This window comes from Drosophila teissieri, chromosome 2R, assembly GCF_016746235.2.
Source record: "Drosophila teissieri strain GT53w chromosome 2R, Prin_Dtei_1.1, whole genome shotgun sequence".
NCBI lineage: Eukaryota > Metazoa > Arthropoda > Insecta > Diptera > Drosophilidae > Drosophila > Drosophila teissieri.
This window is the reverse complement of record NC_053030.1, coordinates 22,431,091-22,455,255: the sequence shown is the minus strand read 5'-3', so window position 1 is coordinate 22,455,255 and position 24,165 is coordinate 22,431,091. Positions and strand designations below refer to the sequence as shown.

Sequence of the window (24,165 nt, the reverse complement as noted above, 5' to 3'; positions counted from 1 at the left end):
GCTGTGGCAAGTGACAGTAAGTTATGAGCAACCACATAATAATTGTTTCTGAATCTGGCCAATTCTAGCCCGATTTATAAAGAAGATATATGTTCGCTATAAAGTCAAGCGCGAACTTTAAAATATTCACCTACTATACATTTGGTCAGAGCCAACCAAGACCGTTTCCAGACGAATTGAATTCGCGGTTAACTCAATTAACCGGGAAACGACAAAGGCAGCAGACACAGGGACCTTTATGGTGTCGCACCAATGAAAATTAAATCTAATAATCGAACATATGTCCGGGTGCACGCATGTTTGCTGAAATCTTGACACTCTCACTCTGTTTGTGGGAGTGCTTACCATTAGTGGCTAGAAATATGGTGCAAGTGACGCATTAAGAGCATCAAGGAGACCGCAGTAGCCCACCCACCCCACGGCCATCGCCGCAGCCATCGCCATCACAGCCATCGCCATCAAGCCACTAAGCCGTTAATAACGGGTGCGTTCCTGCGGTCTTTTAGCTGTCGTCGGTTATCTGCATCATAAATTTGCCATCACCCTGTTTAAGTCAGAGGATGTTTGCCCCGAATCGGGTATAAAACGAACCGCGGCGCGGCAAAGCGGCACAGTCGTCTTCAAATCCCAGCGAGAATCGTTCCCAAGTGCACCAGGCAAACGGTCAACGGCTGGAATCATGAATCTATACGTGCTCCTGGTGGTGGTGTCGGTGTTCCTGCACTATATTCAAGCAGCGCCCAGTGTGGTACGTACATCGAATGGGTTTTTGAAGTGTTTTCGAGAAATATGCAGCGGAAAGCCACGGGGCTTGTGTGTCCGGACTACAATTACTATAGCTAACTATGTTTTAGGATATTTCCAACGACGAACTGCTGGATGGAAAATATCTTTGTGAAGGTAACGAGACAATCCGCGATTTTCGAACCAAACTTCGGATATTAATACTTGTATATATACTCGAGCTTTTGATTTAGTTTAACCAACAGTGTAGCTTATGTACAAAGCCATTAATATCCTAATTTCTTATTATTTCGATTAGATTTTTCAGCGTTAAGAGAGTTGTGTAACGGAAACAGCGCGAGTTTGCGACAAACTGGATTTCCAAACGACAACCTTTCCACATCGCCGTTGTTTAACGACTTTTACAAGCTCTTCCAACGCAATGTAAATATTTTCCTGGCCAAAAACAAGAGCCCCGAGTCCTTGCAAGAGCGCTTCTCGAGAACAGTTTCGAAACGCGGCTTGGACAGCATTGGTGGCGGCCACTTGATAAAGCGGACGCCACTTGATAGACAGCTCCTAAGCGACTAGAAATGCCACAATCCCCCAACTTTCGCACCACTCCATTGACTTTGACAATATCGAGGACCGACATGAAACTGAAGTGTACATAAGCAGCATGGTCTTTCTTTAAATATGCGCATATGAATTGATGTAGCTCCTAATTGTTAATAAATTATTGCATTTGTAAAGAGTTTTACTTTCACCCTCTGTAAATACCCAAGTCTATCCCCACTACACTATGACTTACACTAATCATTTACTACCGCAAACACATGCTGCCCCAAAAAGCTGGCTCCAAGAAGTACGATGGACCTTTCATAGTGAGGTGAGTTAGTTCTACACAGTGGTACGTTCAACAGTGGCACGTGAATGCCCATCGTGCGACACGCTTATCAGGTATCTGAGACTGGGCTGCTGCTATCAGGTCTTATCCGGATGTTATCGAAATGGGTATATATAAAGCATATAAAGTATGTAAATATGCAGATAACAGATCCGCTTAATACGTGGCTATCCCTGCTTGCCCGCCTATTTACCATTACTCACTGAAACTAATCCCCAATCACTGAAACATATGCCCCGATCCACAGATTGATTTCGGCTGCCAATGGACAAACGGTCGTCTGCTACGAGTGCAGCCAGTCGGACTTCAAGGCGAAGTACTCCGTGAAGCCGTGCGGAGATCGCTTCGCGCCCGGCAAGATCGGGTCGGGCCACCACCGGGACCTGGTGCCCTACCTGGTGAGGATGGACCCCCTGTACAAGGACACCTGGAGCAGTAAGCTCAAGCGCAACTTCGACGAGATCGACAAGGCCTCCGCCAGCTTCAGCATCCTCAACCAACTCGTCTAGTGATACCTGCGGCGACAGCACCTAAATGCAAATGCAGATGCAGATGCAAATGTAAATGCCCACGGATACGGATTGTAATAGCGGAAATACTCTAAAATGCTTCATGTCAAGGGACTATAGAAAATAAAAGAAATAAAACAGGCGCATCCTGATACAGTAATTGAAGTCCTGAAATAATTGAAACGAGCGTGTCTGTTATTAACATGTTTATTTATTATTCTTTAATGTTGAGTTTTGTGAAAGGTCATACCAGATCTAAATGCAGCGAATTTTTTGTTTTAATCAAGGGACTATTTAAATACAAATTACATTTGATAATTATATTTAAAACAGTAAGTCATTAATATTTTTATTTACTTGCATTACGGCGATGGGGATAACCTATAACAATTCATATTGACGAAGGTGCATCCTTTGAATAATGTCTCTGCAATCATTAAACACACGTTTAATGTTTTCTGTGTCAACGGCGCATGTGAAATGTGGATAGCAGTAGTGTTTTCCGTCTCCGCTAGCGGTAGATATACGCTATATGGGAAAGAGTTCTATAAGTTTGATAGTTCAGGTAAGAAGAGCAAGATTATAACCCACCAGAAACTCGTCTCGTATGAAATATTTTGCTCGTATTACTTCTGGGTCGTCATTGGATTCCATTATTGCGTCACCTGTGTCGACAGCACATTTGAAATTAGACAAAACACATTATCCATTAAATTTCTTAAGTTAACTTGGGCATGGTTTTTCAAATTTTAGACAGGATTTCTGGGCCAGATCTGATTGTTGTATGAGTTGCTCGCCGACTTACTATACAGTTGCCAAAAGATCTGGGTGCAACTATGGGTTATACTATTTTACTTACTTGGCGTTTGGTATTTGTTAAACTCGGAGAAATATTCCGACAATTTACTTTTTCCAGCCTTAATTTTCTCTGCTAACAAATCTTGCTTATTTAAAAATAGTATAATAGAAATCGTGCGAAGCCATCTGCAAGATGAAAGAACAGCTCTTTAGTTTCTAGACCTCGAGATTGGCTCAAGTTGCAAGGTTCACCTGTTGTTCCAAATACTCTTGAACAAATCCAAAGATTCTCGAAGTCGATTTTGGGTGGGATCCTCCCGCAAAACCATGTTATAACTTGAGCACGCAGTTACGAATATAATAGCAGTTACATCATTGAAACACTGAATCCATTTCCTACGCTCGTCTCGCTGTCCTCCGACATCAAACATGCTGCACACAAATATATATATTAGTTCTAGAATATCACTGGCGTGGTCACACTTACTGAAAGTTTACTTTGTCCACTTGAAATCTTGTTTCAAATATTCCAGAAGTCAAAACACGGCACCGAAGAATATCCTGCTCATTAGGGGTGTAGTTTGGATTCTTGATTGTGCTCACTCGGTCCAGGAAGCTTCAAAGCGGAATATCAAGTGTATAAATGAGTACGAAGTTGTTTTTAGTGCCTAATAGCTTCAACGAGCTTTAATACAAGTACAAATGCGGTTTAACTAGATCTCAGCAAGCACAAACTACAGGAATTGTTTGTTTACTATTTGGGTTCAAACCAGAATCCGTTTCAACTTAGAGTGCACTTATTAGCAATCAAACCATTTGATACTTCGTCTACAAAATCCTTCAATAATTCATTCCAAAGCTCATACAATAATACTTCTACAGACAGACAATTAGGTATTGGTGGTGGTTCTATTTCAGATAGCCATACTGCAGCAAAGCAGCAATATTCGAAGATGACTTTATCAAGCGATTTACTTTTTAGAATTAAGAGTTGCATACTTTCGATCCAACGATTTCGATTTCTGCACTTCCAAGAGAAACACACAGTTAAGCGTTCAGAGCAATTGGCATGCACTCCGTGGTTAATAAACAATGAAATCTGTTTGTATTGCTACGGAAACTATTTGTTTGGCTGAACACACCGACTTTAGAACTTTAGAATTCAGAATGTCAAGTGTAAGGAGCGTTACTTACTATTTCGCACAATCGATTAATTGATACTCATTCGACCTCTCATAGGTTTGAAGAACGCCCTTGTCTTTCCATAGTTCTTCTGTATGTTCATAAAATTCAGGAGGATAATTAAAGTCCGGACCTGCGAAGTGAGTAGAGGAGAGATGAGTGTTTAATATAGACATAGGCTGGTGCGGCAGAGCCACTTACTAGATGCATAATCCTGAATGTACTCCACTCTGGGTTCATTTTCCTTCTTTTCTAAAGCTACAGGTGGATTAAGTGTGCTCATGGCTCCTGTAATAGTCTGCAATGTTGGGAGTGTTAGGAATGTAAGACGAGTTTAGCAAGTTCTTGACTTGAAATTGCTGGCTAGGAACTCACCAAGATAGCGTCTCGAATATTCTTTTTAATATCATCAATTTTCTGTTTCTTCTCCGAGTCAGAAAATCCGTCGACATGCAATATTCGCATTTGCTTGACTATGGTTGATTTGCCGGACTCGCCCGCCCCCAGGAGGAGCAGCCTGTGTGTGGCCCTGTAGAGCTGTTTGTCCTTCTGCAACTGTCTAGATATTGCATCGCTCCGGCGCTTCTGGCTCTTCGAGTCCTCCGAGCTCACGTCCGACTGCTTGGAGGTGGGCGACCCAAAGCAACCCATCGCAGCCCACGGGGTCCACCAACACGTCGCTCGGTTTTCCTGGTTCGCGTCGGGCGACTCGGCACCCCTTGTGCTTTCTCCGTTCTGCTCCAGTATAGCTGAGTGCTCGGGTTCCTCGGATCTAACCACAATCCCTTGTGTGCTCGTCGGTCTCCGGTCTCCGAACTCCGATCTCCGATCTCAGTGGCACCACCGTTGGCGTTGGCTCAGCGCTTCAGTGGATCTCCGCAGCAGGCTGCATTCGGTGGAACAGTAGATGGAACAATGAGTAATGGATAACAAAGTGCGCGCACCAGAACATTTAGAACCAACTAACTAACTTTGGGGATCCCTAGTCTAACCTACTAACTGAGCTGCTTCAGCAGAAACCTATTTTGATAGCATAGAATCCAAAGCAATCCTGCATCGAAGGGATCCGAAACCCACTTGAGAGCCCCTATATCATCCGCGTACGCGTGTCTAGCGCCCCAAATTGGGTGCCTCAGCCAAGGCGACGCTGCTGACATTGCCGCCCACGAAAGTCCCGTGAGTCACTGGGTTTCGGGTCCCAAAGCCGCTGGCAAAGCATCGGAATCGGCATCGGCATCGGAATGAAAATCAAAATCAAAATCAAAAATTACTCCACGCAGCGCGCGTACATTCGCGTTGGGCGATTGGAATTCATCACATTCATATTCACATCCATATTCACAGTGGCAGGCGCACATTCACAGCGACATTCACAGCCATATTCACAGGCACATTCACATCGACATCGACATCCACAACATCGGCGTAGTGTAACAGGTGAAGAAGGGGGCGGAGAGGGTGGAACTCTCGCGCATACTGGGCAGCAGGTACGCATGTATATAGAGATACCAACCCAACATAATTCCATCTGCAGTCGAGGCTCGGATGGAAGGGTCCGGATACGCGGATTCGATTAGCTTTGGCTCGAATGTGGTTCTATGGTCTACGGTCTACGGTCTACGGTCTACTCTGTGCACGGAGGAGTGGGGCAGTGGAGGAGAGTGGGCACGCGTATTTTAAAAGTATTTAATCTAGCAATTATTGCCGACCGACGGGAGTCGCAGGATGTACATTTGATGTACATATTTACTATACCCTATATACTATACATGGCATCTACATAGGCATACAGGCGGAGGGGGTGGTGGCAGATATGTCAGATTTGGCAGATATGCAGATTTTAATGTAAATATATGTACATAAATTCATCGGAATCGGAATCGGGATCTAAGCGGGCACGGGCACAGGCACGGGTACGGGTACGGGCACTGGCACATATATATCTCACAGATATGAGTACACACCGTTGTGTATCTACTCGTATATACGTGCGTATGTATTTAGATATATACACAAGTTCTCGGTTCGCATGTGTGAATGGATGTACATAAATAAATGTATGTACATATATCAATACGTAGTGCTCCGTGCCTCCGAATCCGAATATTTGCCATTTCTTTGACACTTGGTTAGGAAAACTATATTATACCTATACCATCGCGAATCGGATCGAATCGAGTCAAATCGAGTCGGATGGAATGGAATCGCATCGCATCGCAACGCAACGCAACGCAACGCATCTGCTTGGATTGGTTTGGATTGGAAGGGATTGGATTCGATGGATGGGATTGTATTTTGGATATTCATGCGCGAACGATTTTTCACTGATTTCAGGTTTAAGGACATGGGACGCAGGTCGCAGGTCGCAGGACGCAGGACGTCCGAAAATCGGTAGGTCGCTCGAGATCGAGGGGCTGCGGGGGCCACGGGGGCGAGTCACATCTCTGCGCGATGGCAATTACGTGTGCGAACGCGACTATTCCCTGCGTTCGACAATGGTTATTGTTTACCGTGAAATTACCGAACATTTTTATTCATGGGAGCAACTTCGGGCCAAGACTATAGGTGCACGACTCGGTTGGGACGGTTGGGAGCGACTTTTGGGGGTCTGAAAAACTGGCAATTCTATCGCACCCGACGCGTCAGCCACTGTTTTCCGGATTCCCAGTGTTCTTGGTCTCTGCGTGCTCGCAATTCATCAATTTGTAGCTTAAAAATTACTTTTAATACCAGTACTAACTCACTTTTTATATATTTTTTATTTTATGTATCAACCTAGGGATGCAACGAAGTAGATACTTTTATCGATAGTCAGCCCGCCTATCGGATAGTGCGGGCGCAGATGTAGATAGATATACTACTGGGGCAAAAGCGTCTATGCAAAATGATTATGCGCTATCTAAGCTCTTAAAAAGTCACCATAAATTATAGAATAAAGTATCCCAAACTATGTAGAATAGTAAATCCCAGGAACATTGGTCCGATAGTTTACATGAGCCGCTTCTCTACAGGCTTACATAGTTATTTTACACAAGCGTGTAGAAACCCAGTTTGAAGTTTTTTTGATAAGGTATCAAAAGTATCTTTATCTGTGATATAATTTGCATATTTTGGTTATCTTTTAGTATTCATTGTTAGCATCCCTATCTGCAACGAGTAAACATGCAAATATATGACACATATATATATCACATAAATATTTTCCATTACTCTCAAGTGAAACTAGTCATCTGTTTTAACTGTAGTGTTTATTAAAGTATAAAATCATTGTCTTTTAAGAAACGAATGTATTCATCCTCCACCTGCTAGCAGATCCAGAGGAACATCTACTTAAGATAGGTCTTAATCAAATTCTCCAGCTTAACAGTATCCACGGCAAACTTCCTGATGCCCTCGGACAGTTTGTCGGTGGCCATGGCATCCTCGTTGAGCAGCCAGCGGAACCGGCTCTCGTCGACGGTGATCTTCTCGATGTCCTGCAGCTTGGCGTTGCTCACCGACAGGTAGGTGACCACCGACTCGGTCTCGTTCTCCAGCTCCTTGAGCAGTGATGGGCTGATGGTGAGCAGATCGCAGCCAGCCAGGGCCTTGATTTCGCCCACGTTGCGGAAGGAGGCGCCCATGACCAGGGTCTTGTAGCCGAACTTCTTGTAGTAGTTGTAGATGTTGGTCACGGAGATGACGCCCGGGTCCTTGAGGGCCTCGAACTTCTTGGTCTCCGTGTTGGCCACGTACCAGTCCAGGATGCGGCCCACAAACGGCGAGATAAGTGTCACGCCGGCTTCGGCGCAGGCCACGGCCTGTGCGAACGAGAAGAGGAGCGTCAGGTTGCAGTGCACGCCGTGCTCGTTCTCCAGGATCTCAGCCGCCTTGATGCCCTCCCAGGTGGAAGCCAGCTTGATCAGGATGCGCTCCTTGTCGACGCCCAGGGATTTGTACAGGCCGATCAGCTTCAGGGCCTTCTCCACGCTCTTCTTGGTATCGAAGGACAGGCGGGCATCGATCTCGGTGGATACGCGACCGGGGACAACCTTCAGGATTTCCGTTCCGAACAGCACGCACAGGTAGTCCATGGCCTCGGCCACCTGCTCACTCACGGAGCTGGAAACGAACGTATTATATGTAGTTATGTAGCTTTGTGGCAAACACCCAAGTGAAGTGCTTACCCCTTCTTGCCCTTGGCGTACTCCACCGCCTTTTGGACCAGCGGCTGGTACCGCTCCATGGATGAGGCGGACAAGATGAGGGAGGGATTGGTCGTGGCATCCGTGGGCTTGTAGATGTTGATGGCTGAAAACAATAGGTAAAGTATTTGCATAAGTGCGGGGCCAAATTACATTGCGAATTCTAGAAAGACCTCGAAACCTGTTGAGCGACTTTCATTTTTCAATCGCGCCACCGAAAATATCTTCGAACTTTTCAGATGTCTGAGCAGGTTTGGCACTCCGATCCGAAACCTTATCTCTCTGACACTCTATAGTATACTTTACTATAGCGGTCACATTTCTAACACACGTAAGCACCTAAGGTCAAACTAAAGTCAGCTCGGCTTTGCTTTTCACTTTTATTTGATCTTCACTGCGGCAGATACGACGGATCCGATGGCCCATCGTTCATGTTTATCTTTTGGATAAATCCATGTATCCAATGTATGTCTGGACGTGAACTGTATGTATGTATGATTGTTTATTTGTCTCCGAGATCAGATCCACAAACATACGACCATGCGTTTGCATTTTTGGACTCCCCGATTTGGGACAAGCTTACGTTCTCTTTGAAATCGGACTCATCTTGCTTGGAGATATATCTTTTCCCATGGGTGCGTACTCACCTTCAAAGTCGCCGGTGTCAGCCACAATTGTGGTGATTTTCTTGAGTTCCTGTAATACCGACATCTTTTGCTTTTTCGCCGTGCGATCACTTCCCATTTCCCAACTTCAGTGCAATAAGACCGCCACTGGAGCGGCAATTTATACCGTCCGGCTCTGGAAAATACCAAAGAGCCCCAACTTTGGATTTGGAATCGGTATTTGGGGTATTCACCCATTTTTACCAAATTTTTGGACTACTTTTCGATTTTTGGTACCTTGCGAACATAATCTACAGAAGCTACCTGCTGGAAATGAATTCATCATTGGTCACCATTGTTTTTGGCAAGTTTATGTGATGTCTTAAAAGTCAATAACTGGAATATGAAAATAAAGAAGTACGTAAATTTTAAATGAATTTAACGGCTTTTTTGCTGTCAATTCACCACACGCAATCACGAGCTATCGATATGTCTATCGGACGCCTCAATCAAACCATATGTTAGTTGATCCACACGTGTGTGCGAAAGATACTAGTAACAAACAGTTTAAGATGAAACAAAAACACTCGAAGAACAGGGCGAAACCCTACAAGAAACCAACTCCCGCCCGTCGAAATGAGAGATTCTCGAAGAACTACAGCTTCATCCAGAGGAGCAAGCAAATGGAGGAGTCCCACCGCAGGGAACGGATGCCCACAGCCCCGAAACAGGAATACGAGCCCGTGGCAGAGCTGCTGCCGGAGATCCAGGACGATGTGGACGAGACTGGGTTCTATGAACAGCTCGTAACTGGTTTTAATAACATACCCACAAGTAGCCATCCTTATGGACAAAAAATGTACCTCTGTTTAACTATGAATCCCCGCTTTCAGGTGACATTCTAAGCTCAAAAGCGGAGGAGGAAGAGGATCACGTTATTCCCGTACCCAGGAAGAGCAAACCCAAAAAGGAAAAGCGTTCCGTTAACTTAAGTGCCGACTTGGAAACATACAATTCGTTTTCGAAACGCTTCGATTTCGAGCTGTCCACGGACAATATCAACGATTTGATTGCGAGAAAGGACATTAAAGCAATCAAAAGCAACTGGTCGGCTCTGGGCAATGTAAGGTTCGATATACCACGACTGGCTGAGGACTTTAAGGAGCCCGACTGCAGAGAGCCCAAGGACATTGCGAGTTCGGGAGATCTCCAAAAGTTGGAGGTGAAGGCGTCCATTTGTGGAAACGCCAAGCTGCCACTTACCGCCCTGCAGTCCCAACTCTTTTACATCGCCAATAACTACCAGGATGTATACTTTCCCCACCGAACACATGGTAACGCCGAGGATATTCGCTATGTATACTGTCTGCACGCCCTGAATCACATGTTGAAAGTCAGATCCCTGATATTGCGCAATAACGAAAAGGTTTCAGCGCTGGCCAAGACACAAAAAATGTCGCCCAACGAAATCTCTATACCAGAGAGCTTCAGGGACCAAGGCCTCAAGCGGATGAAGGTGGTTTTTGTAGTGCCCTTTAGGGAATCGGCTCTAAGGATTGTTAATATAATCGGAGATCTACTCTTTGGCAGTCAAGATGGTAAGTCAGCCGTTGACAGCAGAAAAACTTTATAACCAATCATTGTCCTTTACAGATCAGGCCAGGAAAACCTCGATCGCGAACTATGAACGCTTTCTGGCAGATTACTCCGGAAATACGATTTACTTCCCGAAAACCAACCCAAAGCCGGTGGACTATGAACAGACGTTCAGTGGCAACACGGATGACAACTTCAAACTAGGTATTCGTTTTACGAAGAAAACCATGTCCCTGTTCTCCGATATGAACTCATCGGACATGTTGATCGCGTCTCCTTTGGGACTGAGAATGCTGGTTACGGACAAGGAGAGCGATTTTGACTTTTTGAACTCCATTGAACTGCTGATAATCGACCAGGCCGAATTGTTCCTGGCGCAGAACTGGGAGAACCTCCTACACTCCCTGGACCACCTTCATCTGCAGCCGCAGAAGCTGCCCGATACGAATTGCCAGAGGGTACGAACTTGGTGCCTGAGTGGAGCATCAAGTTTCTACCGGCAAACCCTGTTCTTCTCGTCCCACGAGCTGCCGGAGTTCCGAGCAGTGCTAAACAGCAAGTGCAACAACTACCAAGGAAAGGCGCGAGTCTCGAACCTCGTCGAGCACGGAGACATCAGGAACGTTCTGACCCCAATACAGCAGGTCTTCCGCCTAATCAATTGCTCCAGTGTTGAGTCGACTTTCGACGACCGCTTCCAGTACTTCGTCAAGAATATTATGCCCCAATTCAGTAAGCCCGGCTTCTCGCACTGCATGCTCTACGTGCCCAGCTACTTTGACTACGTACGGATACGCAACCATTTCAAAACCGAAATGGTCAGCTTTGTGCAGATAAATGAGTATACCAAGAAAGAAAAGATTTCCCGGGCGAGAGATATATTCTTCCACAGCGGAGCATCTGTTCTATTATACTCGGAAAGAGCACACTTTTTCCGACGCACCCGGATTAAGGGCATCCGGAACTTGATCATGTACCAGCCGCCCAATTTTCCGCACTTCTATTCCGAGATGATCAATCTGATGCTGGAGTCGAATCAGAATCCGCGCGACGGATTCGGGGACGCAATGTCCGTCAGTATCCTGTACACCAAATACGATCTACTAAGCTTAAGTAACATTGTGGGAAGCGAGAATGCTGTGAAATTGACCTCGGGCAAAAAAGATTCCTACCTCTTCTCCACCAAAACGTAAATGCTTTCAAGAGCAGACTTTGAAATATGTACATATTTAGTTTTCAATTAAAATATACTAATTGTTAACGCAAGTAAATAGTAATGTATGTGATAACTTTCAGTTGTTGCTCTATTTTGGGACCCAAATGCTTTTGTGACGTAGTGGTTTTAGGAGGAACTGGCTAGGTGATTGATCTGATGTTAAGGGTGGCGATGTCTTCTCTTTGTCATTACGCAATTTGAAATTATGAAAAAATGAATAATTGGCAAATGGTTGTGTAATAACAGGCACCATAGGTGTGTTTTGCTTTGATGAGCTAAATGTATTTGAATTTAAGTAGGATATCTACTTTTAACCATTTTGATAATGGAAGATTGGTTAGAGCAGAAAATTACCTTGCATCTCATTGGCTGAACTTGCATTATGTAATAAAAGGCAACAATTACAAAGCATGTGATAAGATACATTAAATTGTGTTATTATAATGCATAGTATTTAGGTTTTTATTATATGATTACCCCCTTTGATAAAGAAAGCTACCGTTGTACTTCTGGTTGAAATCCTGAATTATTAAAAGGATTCAGTGGCCATTTAACATTATCAGTTAGCGCGTTCTTAAATATACGATGTCCAGCGGTTGACAACCGCATCAAACCCAGATTTGCTGGTACCAAAATAAATCACAATTTCTGGCTGCATTGTCATTTATCAACATTTTTAAATATACACATAGGTATAGGTAGCTTATAAAAGTTCTGGCCTAGACATATAGAGGTAAAATAGTAGCCAAATGCATATTTATGGGTCTCTGTGAAAAGTCGTAATAGCTGCTGCACAAGGCGGATGGTTGATGGCGGATTGCGGATAGCGGATGGCGGATATCATACGGCAGAAACGTGTGCGGAGAGCGCTCTTGCCAAGATCTGAGAGTCCGAGTCCGTAGGGGCATTACAAGCCTATAAATAAAAATAGTCGACGGCTGCCAGTCTCTGCTGAAATTGGGGAAAAAGGCAGAAAAGCCAAAGAAAGAATGACGGATTCGTCGGCCGACTGGGTGATGCTCTTTCCATTTCCATTCCCCTTGTGAATGGATCCCAGTTTGACTAGGTTGGAGAAGGGAAATAAGTACTGGGGCTGGGAAAGTCATTCAGGAGTGGTATGTGGACAAGGATAAGTAAAATATTTAAAGGGCCGCTATGGATAACTATGATATATTCTAACCTAGTGAAAGTGGAATGGAGTAAGCATAGCCAGGTGCCAACACTCCCCAGGACCCATGCCAAAGGACCCAAAATATGACCCACTTGAAGCAGTTCGCAGCCAAGGTAGAAACACCTTTGAGTGACAAACCCTTCCACACAACCCAGCATAATTTCCCCAGATTGGTTTAAAAATACCGATTTCTAAATATTAGACAAACACACGTGCATTTCTCGAACTACGTCTGCACTCACACTTACTCACAGGCAAAGGCACGGGCACAGGCACAGGCACAGGCAGAAGTGATCTCGCCACATTGCCATTGCTCTAGACTTTCGTGGCCGTGCGCTCCCGCGGATCCGAGAAGATCGGCCACATGCATATGTACATACATACGTTCATATGTGGATGGATGATGCCCGTGTGCTCATGGTATTCCCACCTATACCTAGTCGCATATATGTATGTATGTCTAAGGGGACCGGAGCGGAGAAGTCTACCTCGGCGAGGTACGAACGAGCTGCACGAGCAGATCTGAACCGCCACCATTCGAATTCGGATCGCATTGGATACGATAGGATAGGATAGGTGGTAAGTGCTCGAAAGTTTGTGCGTGCTAAAAGTATTTTCCCGGGCCAAAATAGAGAGTGTATGTAGTTTTGGGAATTTTGCCAAAATATATGAATTTTGTAATTCAAATAGACACTCTCATCGAGCAGCGTTCTCCTTGCGTTCAGTTGCCGTTGATCGTTATAATAGCGCGATCTTTGTGTTAGCTCTTGGTCTTCCGACTGAAATAAATTATTATATAATAACGGAATTTTTGCTAGGAATAATAATTGTAAGTTTTGTTGATTTTCTGCAACAACTCCAAAGCGAATACGCCAGTGATATACTCCAAACTGCCAAATCCATTGGGTAAACCAAATAAACCCCTGAAAATATCAAAAAATTCAAACGCGCGCTTTAAAGATAAAACCAAAAACTGGAAACCAAAAGTTATTGAAATGCCTACATATCTACATACGAACATGCTTACACTCGAAAACCGTGCTTCAAACTCAAAGTGTTCTTGCCCCCAGTTTACCTGCCACCCCGAGAGTCCAAAACTCGTAGTTCAATCTATCTATCTACATATGCAATATCCGTAAGGGCGACGATTCGGTGACCTCGACCTCCGCCTCCGGATAGAATCGAAAATTTGAATGTCACCAATACGTGAGCACTCCACGAATAGATTCGATCCGATCCGATCCGTTCCGTTCCGACACAGATGTAAAGTTTTCCAAGTGCCCGAGCTCTATGTATCTGTGATTGAAAATCTGGTTATGCAATCGCAACCGCAACCGTTGGGAATATTCGTACCCGAATCCGAATGATCCATGACTTGTACTGCACCTGTAGCCCATGTAAAACGCTCAGAACACAACCTCTAGACCCCCTCAACTGCTCACATTCGTAGTTTAATGGTGGTTACTTCGGTTAGTGACTGTAACTGCCTTCCAGTTGTAGGAAATCCCTGAAAACACAGATCTTTCGTGTCATCGGATTGCTAGAAGTACATTCATCCCAGGAGCAGGCCCCAAACAGCTTTCTTTGAACCCACCCAGCTATTATACAACCCCTTTGGTGGACATGTCAATCGGAAATTCGGATTCGGATTCGGGGACGTGGGAAGCGTATCGCACAAGTGTCGACATCCATTAGCGTGGAACAGAGATATCTCTGCTCGCAATATCATAAGCCGTTAAATCGTACATATAACCGCGCAGAATAGGAATCTTTCTCCCTACGATCGTCTCTCTGTATATGTACTCAAACTTATTTATGTGGTCCTAGTAGTACATATCTTTATATCTTTATATCTACGAATGTTCAAAATTGAGCTGTATTTTTCGGGTGCTAGGACGCTATTTTTAGCCCATCTCTCGGACAGAGGCGATTTTTTGCTCCATAATGCACACACACATGTGATCATTAGAGGTATATAGGCTATATGCATGATGATGTTTTCGAAACACACGTCTGTGTGCCCAAAATATAAGTAGTTTTCGAGCACATTGCTTGACAGTTTTTCAAAACGAGTAACGCCTTTTGAAGGCGGCCAACTCTAGAAGCCTAGTTATCAGAAGTTACGTATGTAATTATGCCGTCCCCAGCATAATATTCAAGTATTATGCGAGTTGGCTGCCGTTCAAAATTCCCCGTATGGCCTGATTCTAGTGTCTGGTCGCGAAAAAGATTAAAATTAAAATTGAAAAATGTCGCTGCTGGCGAATACCTGGCACCCAGATCTATTTATTGCGGGCTCTTGATCTCGATCTCATTAATTTGAGCACAAAATGCGCGAAAAGAATAGTGTTGCTTGTTGTGTGGCCGAAACAGTGCGGCTGTCTCTGTCGCTCGCTAAGTGGAAATATGACAATGTATTAATAAGTTTAACCATTCGTGATAAGGATTTCAGTTCGATTTACGCCAGAGAAAGGAGTAAAAACATTCGGTTTTCGAACGCAATTACAATTTGACTTTTAACGGTACAGGTATTTTCTAACAAAGAAACTCTTCAGTTGTTTATTAGGGATTAGTTGTATGCCTCCTGATTAGTTTGTTTGCGGCAACAATTTAAATTCCTTACCCACCTCAGCTATCGGTATTATTGAACACGGAAACTCAACAGTTAACCATCGCAGTTAAGGTTCCCAGTTATCGATAACGCCGGCTATCGCAGTTAAGTGGCACAAATTGAACGCGTCAGTTGAAGTTAAGCGAAAAGGTAGGATAATCCAATAACTCCAGGAATTACGAATGGTTAAAAGTTAGATAAAGAGACAGCTCTGCACAAATAACGTAACTCGCACGATATACGTTTTCAGTCAGCCCTGTCTTGTGCGAATAATGTCGTGTCATAGTGAGACAGAACGGCGATAGGCAGAAAATCGCGGCTTGGTACTTAGTGCAATAGTTATCAGCACACATATTCAGAAAAAAGCGCCATGGGTTATATTATATAGAGAGTCAGTGGAAAAAAGTACTTAACACACGCAGTGCGTCGTTTAGCGAGGTTAACGTAGGAGCAGAGCACCTGGATCACGGACCAGATCCCCCAATCCCCCGCAGAAACTGAGAATAGAAAATCGAGAACTGCGTCTGTTGTGCGAAGTGACACGTGTGTGAATCTCATAAGCGGAGCGATTTGGCCAGGGTAACAGCCCCCATCCCGACCATCATAGTAAAGCAATATTCCAGCATATTCTCCGACCTGATCCGCACAATCCGATCCCAAGTTGGCGCGATAACTGCGCGATAGTAGTGGCCAATCCGGGCCCGATCAGAAGTGACCGAAATCGGGGAATTAGCATGTAGCACCTGTGTATGTGCGTATGTTGGAAAGTACCCGTGAGCCGAGTACCGTGCACATGCACATGTACGACCACTTATTCAGAACCTAATGAGGTAGTTTTAACTGCAAACGTACATGCCAGCACAGATGTACCTATGTACATACATATGTGTGTGCAAACATACGTGCATACACACTTGCTATTCCAGTCAGTCGTTGAATAGAGCCTAGAATACAGCAAAATAGCCCTGCCAGAGAATTAAAATGAGCCCCTTGCCTTGTGTCTACTTTCAAATCGCCACCTGAATCGCCCGGAAACTGGACGCAGGCCACTGAACGAAGAGGATAACGAATCAAGATGGAAGACGGTCACTCGAAAACCGTCGAACAGTCCCTCACTTTCTTCGGAACGGACGCCGAGCGCGGCTTAACCCTCGACCAGATCAAGGCTAACCAGAAGAAATACGGACCCAATGGTGAGAGTCGCGCGTAATCCCCCGCCGCATTCCGAGTCCAAATCGACTGACGTGTTTGTTTTCTTATCGTTACAGAGTTGCCGACCGAGGAAGGTGCGAACACAATCCGAGCAGATCCCCTGCCCCCACCCCTACGTCACTGTATGCATTTATTATAATAACCATTGTATTCCACAGGAAAGAGCATCTGGCAGCTGGTCTTGGAGCAGTTCGACGATCTGCTGGTGAAGATTCTGCTGTTGGCAGCCATCATCTCATTTGTAAGTGCAGCAGCAAAAAGAAAACCCACCCCTAAACTTAGTTACGACCACTCTCTTCCCATCTGCAATCCCTAGGTTCTCGCCCTGTTTGAGGAACACGAGGAAACGTTCACTGCATTTGTAGAGCCCCTAGTTATTTTACTTATCCTGATAGCCAACGCCGTGGTGGGAGTATGGCAGGAGCGTAACGCCGAGTCGGCCATTGAGGCCCTCAAGGAGTACGAGCCTGAGATGGGCAAGGTGGTGCGCCAGGACAAGTCCGGCATCCAGAAGGTGCGCGCGAAAGAGATCGTGCCCGGTGACCTGGTGGAGGTGTCTGTCGGTGACAAGATCCCCGCCGATATCCGTATCACCCACATCTACTCGACCACTCTTAGGATCGATCAGTCCATCCTTACCGGTGAGTCTGTCTCCGTCATCAAGCACACCGATGCCATCCCCGATCCCCGCGCCGTCAACCAGGACAAGAAGAACATCCTGTTCTCCGGCACCAACGTTGCCGCCGGCAAGGCCCGCGGCGTCGTCATCGGCACTGGCCTGAGCACCGCCATCGGCAAGATCCGTACCGAGATGTCCGAGACCGAGGAGATCAAGACTCCCCTGCAGCAGAAACTGGACGAGTTCGGTGAGCAGCTGTCCAAGGTCATCTCCGTCATTTGCGTGGCCGTCTGGGCCATCAACATCGGCCACTTCAACGACCCCGCTCACGGAGGCTCCTGGATCAAGGGTGCCATCTACTACTTCAAGATCGCCGTCGCTCTGGCTGTGGCTGCCATCCCCGAGGGTCTGCCCGCCGTCATCACCACCTGTTTGGCTCTGGGCACCCGCCGCATGGCCAAGAAGAATGCCATCGTCCGCTCCCTGCCCTCCGTCGAGACCCTGGGTTGCACCTCTGTCATCTGCTCTGATAAGACCGGCACACTCACCACCAACCAGATGTCCGTCTCCCGCATGTTCATCTTCGACAAGGTTGAAGGCAACGACAGCAGCTTCCTGGAATTCGAGATGACCGGCTCTACCTACGAGCCCATCGGTGAGGTCTTCCTTGGCGGTCAGCGCATCAAGGCTGCTGACTACGATACCCTGCAGGAACTGTCCACCATCTGCATTATGTGCAACGACTCCGCTATTGATTACAATGAGTTCAAGCAGGCCTTCGAGAAGGTCGGCGAAGCCACCGAGACCGCCCTGATTGTGCTGGCCGAGAAGCTGAACAGCTTCAGCGTGAACAAGTCTGGCCTGGACCGCCGCTCGGCTGCCATCGCTTGCCGCGGTGAGATCGAGACCAAGTGGAAGAAGGAATTCACCCTGGAGTTCTCTCGCGATCGTAAATCCATGTCCTCGTACTGCACCCCCCTGAAGGCCTCCCGCCTGGGCACTGGCCCCAAGTTGTTCGTGAAGGGCGCCCCCGAGGGTGTTCTGGAGCGCTGCACACACGCCCGCGTTGGAACCAGCAAGGTTCCTCTGACCTCTGCCCTGAAGGCCAAGATCCTCGCCCTGACCGGCCAGTACGGTACTGGACGCGACACCCTTCGCTGCCTGGCTCTGGCCGTTGCCGATAGCCCCATGAAGCCCGATGAGATGGATCTGGGTGACTCCACCAAGTTCTACCAGTATGAGGTGAACCTGACCTTCGTTGGTGTTGTGGGCATGTTGGATCCCCCCCGTAAGGAAGTTTTCGATTCCATTGTGCGCTGCCGTGCCGCCGGTATTCGTGTTATTGTGATCACTGGCGACAACAAGGCCACTGCCGAGGCTATCTGCCGCAGGATCGGTGTGTTCTCCGAGGACGAGGACACCACTGGCAAGTCCTACTCGGGTCGCGAGTTCGACGACCTCTCCCCCACCGAACAAAAGGCTGCCGTTGCCCGTTCCCGCCTCTTCTCCCGTGTGGAGCCCCAGCACAAGTCCAAGATTGTTGAGTTCCTGCAGAGCATGAACGAAATCTCCGCTATGACTGGTGATGGTGTGAACGACGCCCCCGCCCTGAAGAAGGCTGAGATTGGTATTGCCATGGGCTCTGGTACCGCTGTTGCCAAGTCTGCCGCCGAAATGGTGCTGGCTGATGACAACTTCTCCTCCATCGTGTCTGCCGTTGAAGAAGGTCGCGCTATTTACAACAACATGAAACAGTTCATCCGCTACCTCATCTCTTCGAACATTGGTGAGGTCGTCTCCATCTTCCTTACTGCTGCCCTTGGCCTGCCCGAGGCTCTGATTCCCGTCCAGCTGCTCTGGGTCAACTTGGTATGTCCTAATGGCGTATTTACCATTTGGGGTGGTTAGTAATGGTTACGTGGTCACAGGTTACTGATGGTCTCCCAGCCACCGCTCTGGGCTTCAACCCCCCTGATCTGGATATCATGGAGAAGCCCCCCAGGAAGGCCGATGAGGGTCTCATTTCCGGATGGTTGTTCTTCCGGTGGGTTGCGCAAAAGCACACATCCTTTACTCGGTATTAACTTGGCCTCAATTGCATTTTAGTTACATGGCTATTGGATTCTATGTCGGCGCTGCCACCGTCGGTGCCGCCGCCTGGTGGTTCGTGTTCTCCGATGAGGGACCAAAACTGTCCTACTGGCAGCTGACTCACCATCTGTCCTGCTTGGGCGGTGGCGACGAGTTCAAGGGCGTTGACTGCAAGATCTTCAGCGACCCCCATGCGATGACCATGGCTTTGTCCGTGCTGGTGACAATCGAAATGTTGAACGCAATGAACAGGTGAGTGAGATAACGATTGATGGACACGACAGATACGAACCGAACGCCTTTGTTTGACAGCTTGTCCGAGAACCAGTCGCTGATTACCATGCCCCCATGGTGCAACCTGTGGCTGATTGGATCAATGGCACTCTCCTTCACTCTTCACTTTGTTATTCTTTACGTCGATGTCCTCTCCGTAAGTATCGAGCGATGATAAGCCCTTTTGCGCCTCGGAAACTAACCCAGCCGCCCGTTTTTCTTACAGACCGTCTTCCAAGTGACACCGTTGTCTGCAGAAGAATGGATAACTGTGATGAAATTCTCAATTCCTGTAGTTTTATTAGATGAGACATTGAAGTTTGTTGCTAGAAAAATCGCAGATGGTGAGAGTCCTATATATAAGATGCATGGGATTGTGTTAATGTGGGCTGTCTTCTTTGGCCTGCTGTACGCTATGATGCTTTAAGAATATAATTATAATCCATAAGCCCAACTTCATTATTCTAATTTCTAGTATAAAATGTTACTAAATATAAACAGAAACAAGAACCCACAATTATATACATCTAACGTAACGACTTTAACCCCATGAAGTTTGTTCCCAAATACTACTGATTTCCACCCGGTGTCACAGAATTGACTGGTGGCACCAAAAGATGGGCCGACTGACTCGCTCCTGGCTTTTGGCTTTGAACAAACAGCGTTAAATGATCAATATTTTCTATGAGCTAACGATTTATCTAACACGCGTATACCCTACATAGATATCTGTGTTTGTATATTATTAAATTTAGCAGGATTGCTTTTTGTACATACAATGCTCTATATACATAAGAAAGTTCCACACCGGCACATTCAATCGCATTAGTTAGTTTTTGTCATTTAATTTCACCGGGTTGCCAAACGAGAACCGTGTAGGGAAATCCAAGTCTCTGGAAATGAGATGGCTGTTTGTATTAAACCAAACTTTTGTAACTTAACCATTTCGTCTCTGTGTTTAGTAACTGGAATACTAAAGTGTAGGCTTAACCATGCAGAAGAACAAAACATTACAATCGACGAATGTTCACGAACAATTCTTGTTTAATCCCATTAAGTAGAACCAATACCAATAAACTTTTCAAGTCGAATCTGTGCGTTGATGTTTAAAAGATTCCAACCGAGCGTCCTAATGTTTTAAGAGTTGTATCTATCCTATCCTTTCCCCTGGGTTTGTTTAACGTAATTGAATCCCCCACGAGTATTTACCGAATGCAAATATTGGTTCATTCATTCCATTATTGTAAGAATTTTTTGAGCACAAGATATTAAGTAGATAATGACTCGGTACGCAGTTAGCTCCCCAGATCTGGGCGCCACATCAGCGTCTCGGTGTCCGTTTCCATTTGTATTGTATTGTATGTACATCTATGAGCAAATGATTAGGATCAGGACTCTGGCAATCGTACATAATGCAAAATGCATCTGAGTAGCCGAATAGAAAATATTGGGGACTTATTGAAAGAACATGTGTAACTTATGTCAGTCTCAGTTGTAAGGAGTTAAGTAATCCTTCTACCATTCTATAGAATACCTACTTAAATTAACATTATACATAATTTACTCTGTTATACAATTAGAGACGCTGTGAATTGATTAAACAAAAATTACCTACACCTAACATTAAAGAAATAAATTATGCAGAACTAAACCGTGCTGGCTCTACGAAACCGGACGACTGGGCTCCCAGAATCCCCGTGTCCCAACGCTTATGTTCGCTGCTCCCAGTTCATATTTCTTAATTCCGTTTGCTTGCACGATGCACGTGACCCGTTGGTGCACCTGAATCCTTCTTGGCCGACGACCTTTTCGTTTCCAACTGCCCAGCTACCTACCTACCATCTCTCAATGAACTATTGTTTTATTTTATACAGTCAACCCCAGATTTCATTAACTGGACCCCGATTAGTTACCATAACACAAATTGAATCCATCCCTGCTTTAGAAAAGTACGTGCAGTTATTACATTATGTCCGGGTGCGCCAAGTCGATGCGAATGTAGAAAAGAACAATTGCTGTACATTATGGTCTAGTACATTATCGTCGCACTCGCCGGCATAACCGAGAACACACAGTTTTGAAATTCAGCATGTAAGATATCTAAACGTAAACGAAACAATAAAACAAGAAATCCGAACCCGGCCTGTGTACTCTACTCAATTACCCCCCTTACCCCACAATCCGAGTAGCACCCCACACCCAACCCACAGTATCAACCCGAAACTCCAATCCTCTAGGCTGTAAGTACGATCCCACCGACGCTGCCAAATTCCAGAGTTTCGGAAGATGCCGCCCGCTTAACTGGTACCCAGTGCCACTCCATCGCCATCGCCATCCCACCCACGAGTTTTGGTTTGCTCTTGCGTTGGTTAACCCCTTCAGATCGAGAATCCCCGGTAATAATGCGTATTCGCCCCCGAAATTGTAGTTCCTGATGTCGTCGTCGACAGGATGTAGAGGTTTGGACCACCAAAGCCGATACGAATGTGAAAGTGAATGTGAAGGAGGACAAATTTTTCTGCCTTTATCATTCGTGTATTAATCGCTAAGCCAGCCCTGTTACTTGCAACTGCAACATTAAATCCAACATAAATCAATTTATTTGCCTTAGAAAGTAAAATATTAATGGAACTGTGGGTTAGTAAGAACGGATTTAAATAAATATATACCAAATATATAAATTAGAACGGGTCTCTTTCACTTGCGGTCGGGTTGGTTTTATTTAATAAATTAGATCAGTCTGGACTATTCTGCGGAAATACAATATCGACAACGAAGTTAAAGCCGTCACTGGACCACTAGGCCACATGGAGCCTTCCTCCTACGAGGGAGGTAGAGCCCACAGGGTGGCAGTCTTGTCCGCCGACGTGGAGATGAACGAGAACTCGGTCGGATGCCACCGGATGGTGATGGCCTTGTCCTTGTGCTCCGCCACCACCACGGAGGACAGCTCGTGGGCCAGGTCGCCCTGCAGATCCGTCAGCCGGATCGAGTTGTCGTAGCTGCACGTCAGCATGTAGTAGGCGGATGGGGAGAATCGGACGCACCTTTGAGGAAGTGGAGGGTTAGCCAAGTGGGAGAGGGTATCTCCAAGGTACTACCTTATTTCGGCGGTGTGGGGATAGAACCGCTGAATGGGCCGGTTGCCCCGGATGTCGTACAGCGTACAGGAGCTATCGGCGTGCCCAGAGACCAGGAGCCTGCCCGTGGGATCCACACAGACCGCGGTTACAGCGGAGCTCTCCAGACCGCCATCCTTCCGATCGCTATCCAGGGTGTTCACAGAGACGTTCACTCGCAGATCCCAGAAGCGTATCGTTTGATCCTGAAACAGATCATCGTAACTGGTTAATGCGCGGCAGGGTAAGATCTTCTGCAGACCCACCTGGGATCCCGACACGAACATCGCGTTGTTCCAGCTGTAGAGGGACAGGATGTGGCCAGTGTGACCACTGTAGGCCTGGAAGGGAGTGCCGGTTCCGCAGTCTGTGATGTAGATCTTGCAGTCCCCGGCGCCGCCACTCGCCAGCAGCCTGGACTTGGTGGACGAGTCGTCCAGGAAGCACATGTCCCGCACCGTGCCGTCGTGCATGTTCAGCTCCATCTCGTGGCCCACCAGCTGGTTGGTGTCGTTGTTGAAGCGCATGTACTTGATGGTCTTGTCGTTCGATCCGGTGGCAATGAGCTCCCCGTCCCGCGACCAGCAGGTGCAGTATATGGATCCCCGATGGTGCTTCGTGCGCTTGCAGAGAACGGATGGGGGATACACCGCGGTCTGGTGTCCATGTCTTCATGGGATTTAAGGGGAGACACGTTTGAGATGGGCAAGCTACTAAATCAATTTAATTACCTCAGCTTGGAGAGCGCGGGGTACTGGCAGATGCGGAAGGTCTTGGAGTTGGAGCCCACCGCGTACAACTTTCCATTCGGATGAAAGTCGACGCTCCGAATCGCCTGCGAGTCCGACAGTGTGGTAACCGCCTCGAAGTGCGGCCTTTCTACATCGCCCTGTGGCAGAGAAAATGGTCAATCAATGGGTTACAGGTGTACATGTCATTCGGATCGGATCAACCCAGATGCATATGTTTAGACTCTTTTGTTTGCTGGCCACCAAAAGTTGCTTGCGTGTTCAAAATAAACAGAGCCATCTTTAATGGCTGATCGGCACTCGCACCTTTCCCAAATCCAGGTCCCTCGATTCCGAATTCATGAATGGAGCGGTTGCCGAGGATCTCTATAGCTTTTCACACGTATTTTGAGTATTTTCCGGAGCTTCAATCGGATCTGTTTCGCCCACAAAATGTCTAAGCCATCCAAGGTAATAGAACGTACAACTCGCTACGGTTGAAATAACAAAAGTGGGGAGAAACCACCGAGCGCAGTGTTGGTCAATCTTTCGGATGCATCTGATTTTACGTTACAATTGTAGAAAGATAGGTAAAGTATCTGCAAAGCGCTGTTTACTCCG

General features: G+C 46.3%; 6 protein-coding genes across 13 annotated transcripts; 3 read left to right on the top strand and 3 right to left on the bottom strand.

The window, feature by feature from the left end:
- Nucleotides 1-620: 620 nt before the first annotated feature.
- LOC122612268 lies at nt 621-2,280 on the top strand. 2 transcript variants are annotated; one of them, XM_043785760.1, is made up of 4 exons: nt 621-748; nt 855-900; nt 1,576-1,612; nt 1,878-2,280. In XM_043785760.1, the coding sequence occupies exons 1-4, from the start codon at nt 680-682 to the stop codon at nt 2,137-2,139; spliced, it is 414 nt and encodes a 137-aa protein (XP_043641695.1). In that variant the 5' UTR covers nt 621-679; the 3' UTR covers nt 2,140-2,280. The 2 variants fall into 2 exon arrangements, with proteins under 2 accessions (XP_043641695.1, XP_043641696.1); XM_043785761.1 differs by lacking the exons at nt 1,576-1,612; nt 1,878-2,280 and adding an exon at nt 1,043-1,475.
- A 91-nt stretch (nt 2,281-2,371) lies between these two features.
- Nucleotides 2,372-6,916, bottom strand: LOC122612267 (G protein alpha s subunit). Of its 3 annotated transcripts, none has more exons than XM_043785757.1 (9): nt 6,864-6,916; nt 4,495-5,005; nt 4,321-4,417; nt 4,132-4,252; nt 3,425-3,553; nt 3,190-3,369; nt 2,999-3,123; nt 2,731-2,813; nt 2,372-2,667 (listed from the first exon to the last, which is right to left on the bottom strand). In XM_043785757.1, the coding sequence occupies exons 2-9, from the start codon at nt 4,768-4,770 to the stop codon at nt 2,521-2,523; spliced, it is 1,158 nt and encodes a 385-aa protein (XP_043641692.1). In that variant the 5' UTR covers nt 4,771-5,005; nt 6,864-6,916; the 3' UTR covers nt 2,372-2,520. The 3 variants fall into 3 exon arrangements, with proteins under 3 accessions (XP_043641692.1, XP_043641694.1, XP_043641693.1); XM_043785759.1 differs by having other exon boundaries at nt 2,731-2,804; XM_043785758.1 differs by lacking the exon at nt 6,864-6,916 and adding an exon at nt 6,641-6,777.
- Nucleotides 6,917-7,350: 434 nt separating this feature from the next.
- LOC122612205 (probable transaldolase) lies at nt 7,351-9,103 on the bottom strand. Its single transcript, XM_043785651.1, has 3 exons — nt 8,951-9,103; nt 8,286-8,409; nt 7,351-8,220 (listed from the first exon to the last, which is right to left on the bottom strand). Exons 1-3 carry the CDS (start codon nt 9,045-9,047, stop codon nt 7,446-7,448), a joined length of 996 nt encoding a protein of 331 aa, XP_043641586.1. The 5' UTR covers nt 9,048-9,103; the 3' UTR covers nt 7,351-7,445.
- A 278-nt stretch (nt 9,104-9,381) lies between these two features.
- On the top strand, nt 9,382-11,793 carry LOC122612203 (U3 small nucleolar RNA-associated protein 25 homolog). The gene is made up of 3 exons (XM_043785650.1): nt 9,382-9,742; nt 9,802-10,506; nt 10,562-11,793. The coding sequence occupies exons 1-3, from the start codon at nt 9,427-9,429 to the stop codon at nt 11,695-11,697; spliced, it is 2,157 nt and encodes a 718-aa protein (XP_043641585.1). The 5' UTR covers nt 9,382-9,426; the 3' UTR covers nt 11,698-11,793.
- A 1,551-nt stretch (nt 11,794-13,344) lies between these two features.
- Nucleotides 13,345-22,384, top strand: LOC122615141 (calcium-transporting ATPase sarcoplasmic/endoplasmic reticulum type). Of its 5 annotated transcripts, none has more exons than XM_043790049.1 (10): nt 13,584-13,720; nt 16,548-16,695; nt 16,771-16,788; nt 16,873-16,955; nt 17,031-19,202; nt 19,262-19,377; nt 19,440-19,676; nt 19,737-19,854; nt 19,924-20,041; nt 21,572-21,710. In XM_043790049.1, the coding sequence occupies exons 2-10, from the start codon at nt 16,578-16,580 to the stop codon at nt 21,589-21,591; spliced, it is 3,000 nt and encodes a 999-aa protein (XP_043645984.1). In that variant the 5' UTR covers nt 13,584-13,720; nt 16,548-16,577; the 3' UTR covers nt 21,592-21,710. The 5 variants fall into 5 exon arrangements, with proteins under 5 accessions (XP_043645982.1, XP_043645984.1, XP_043645980.1 ...); XM_043790048.1 differs by lacking the exon at nt 21,572-21,710 and adding an exon at nt 22,126-22,384 and having other exon boundaries at nt 13,585-13,720; XM_043790047.1 differs by lacking the exons at nt 13,584-13,720; nt 21,572-21,710 and adding an exon at nt 13,345-13,470 and having other exon boundaries at nt 19,924-21,348.
- On the bottom strand, nt 22,217-24,058 carry LOC122615143 (WD repeat-containing protein 47). Its single transcript, XM_043790050.1, has 5 exons — nt 23,872-24,058; nt 23,548-23,705; nt 23,083-23,485; nt 22,799-23,022; nt 22,217-22,744 (listed from the first exon to the last, which is right to left on the bottom strand). The coding sequence occupies exons 1-5, from the start codon at nt 23,905-23,907 to the stop codon at nt 22,519-22,521; spliced, it is 1,047 nt and encodes a 348-aa protein (XP_043645985.1). The 5' UTR covers nt 23,908-24,058; the 3' UTR covers nt 22,217-22,518.
- Nucleotides 24,059-24,165: the final 107 nt, after the last annotated feature.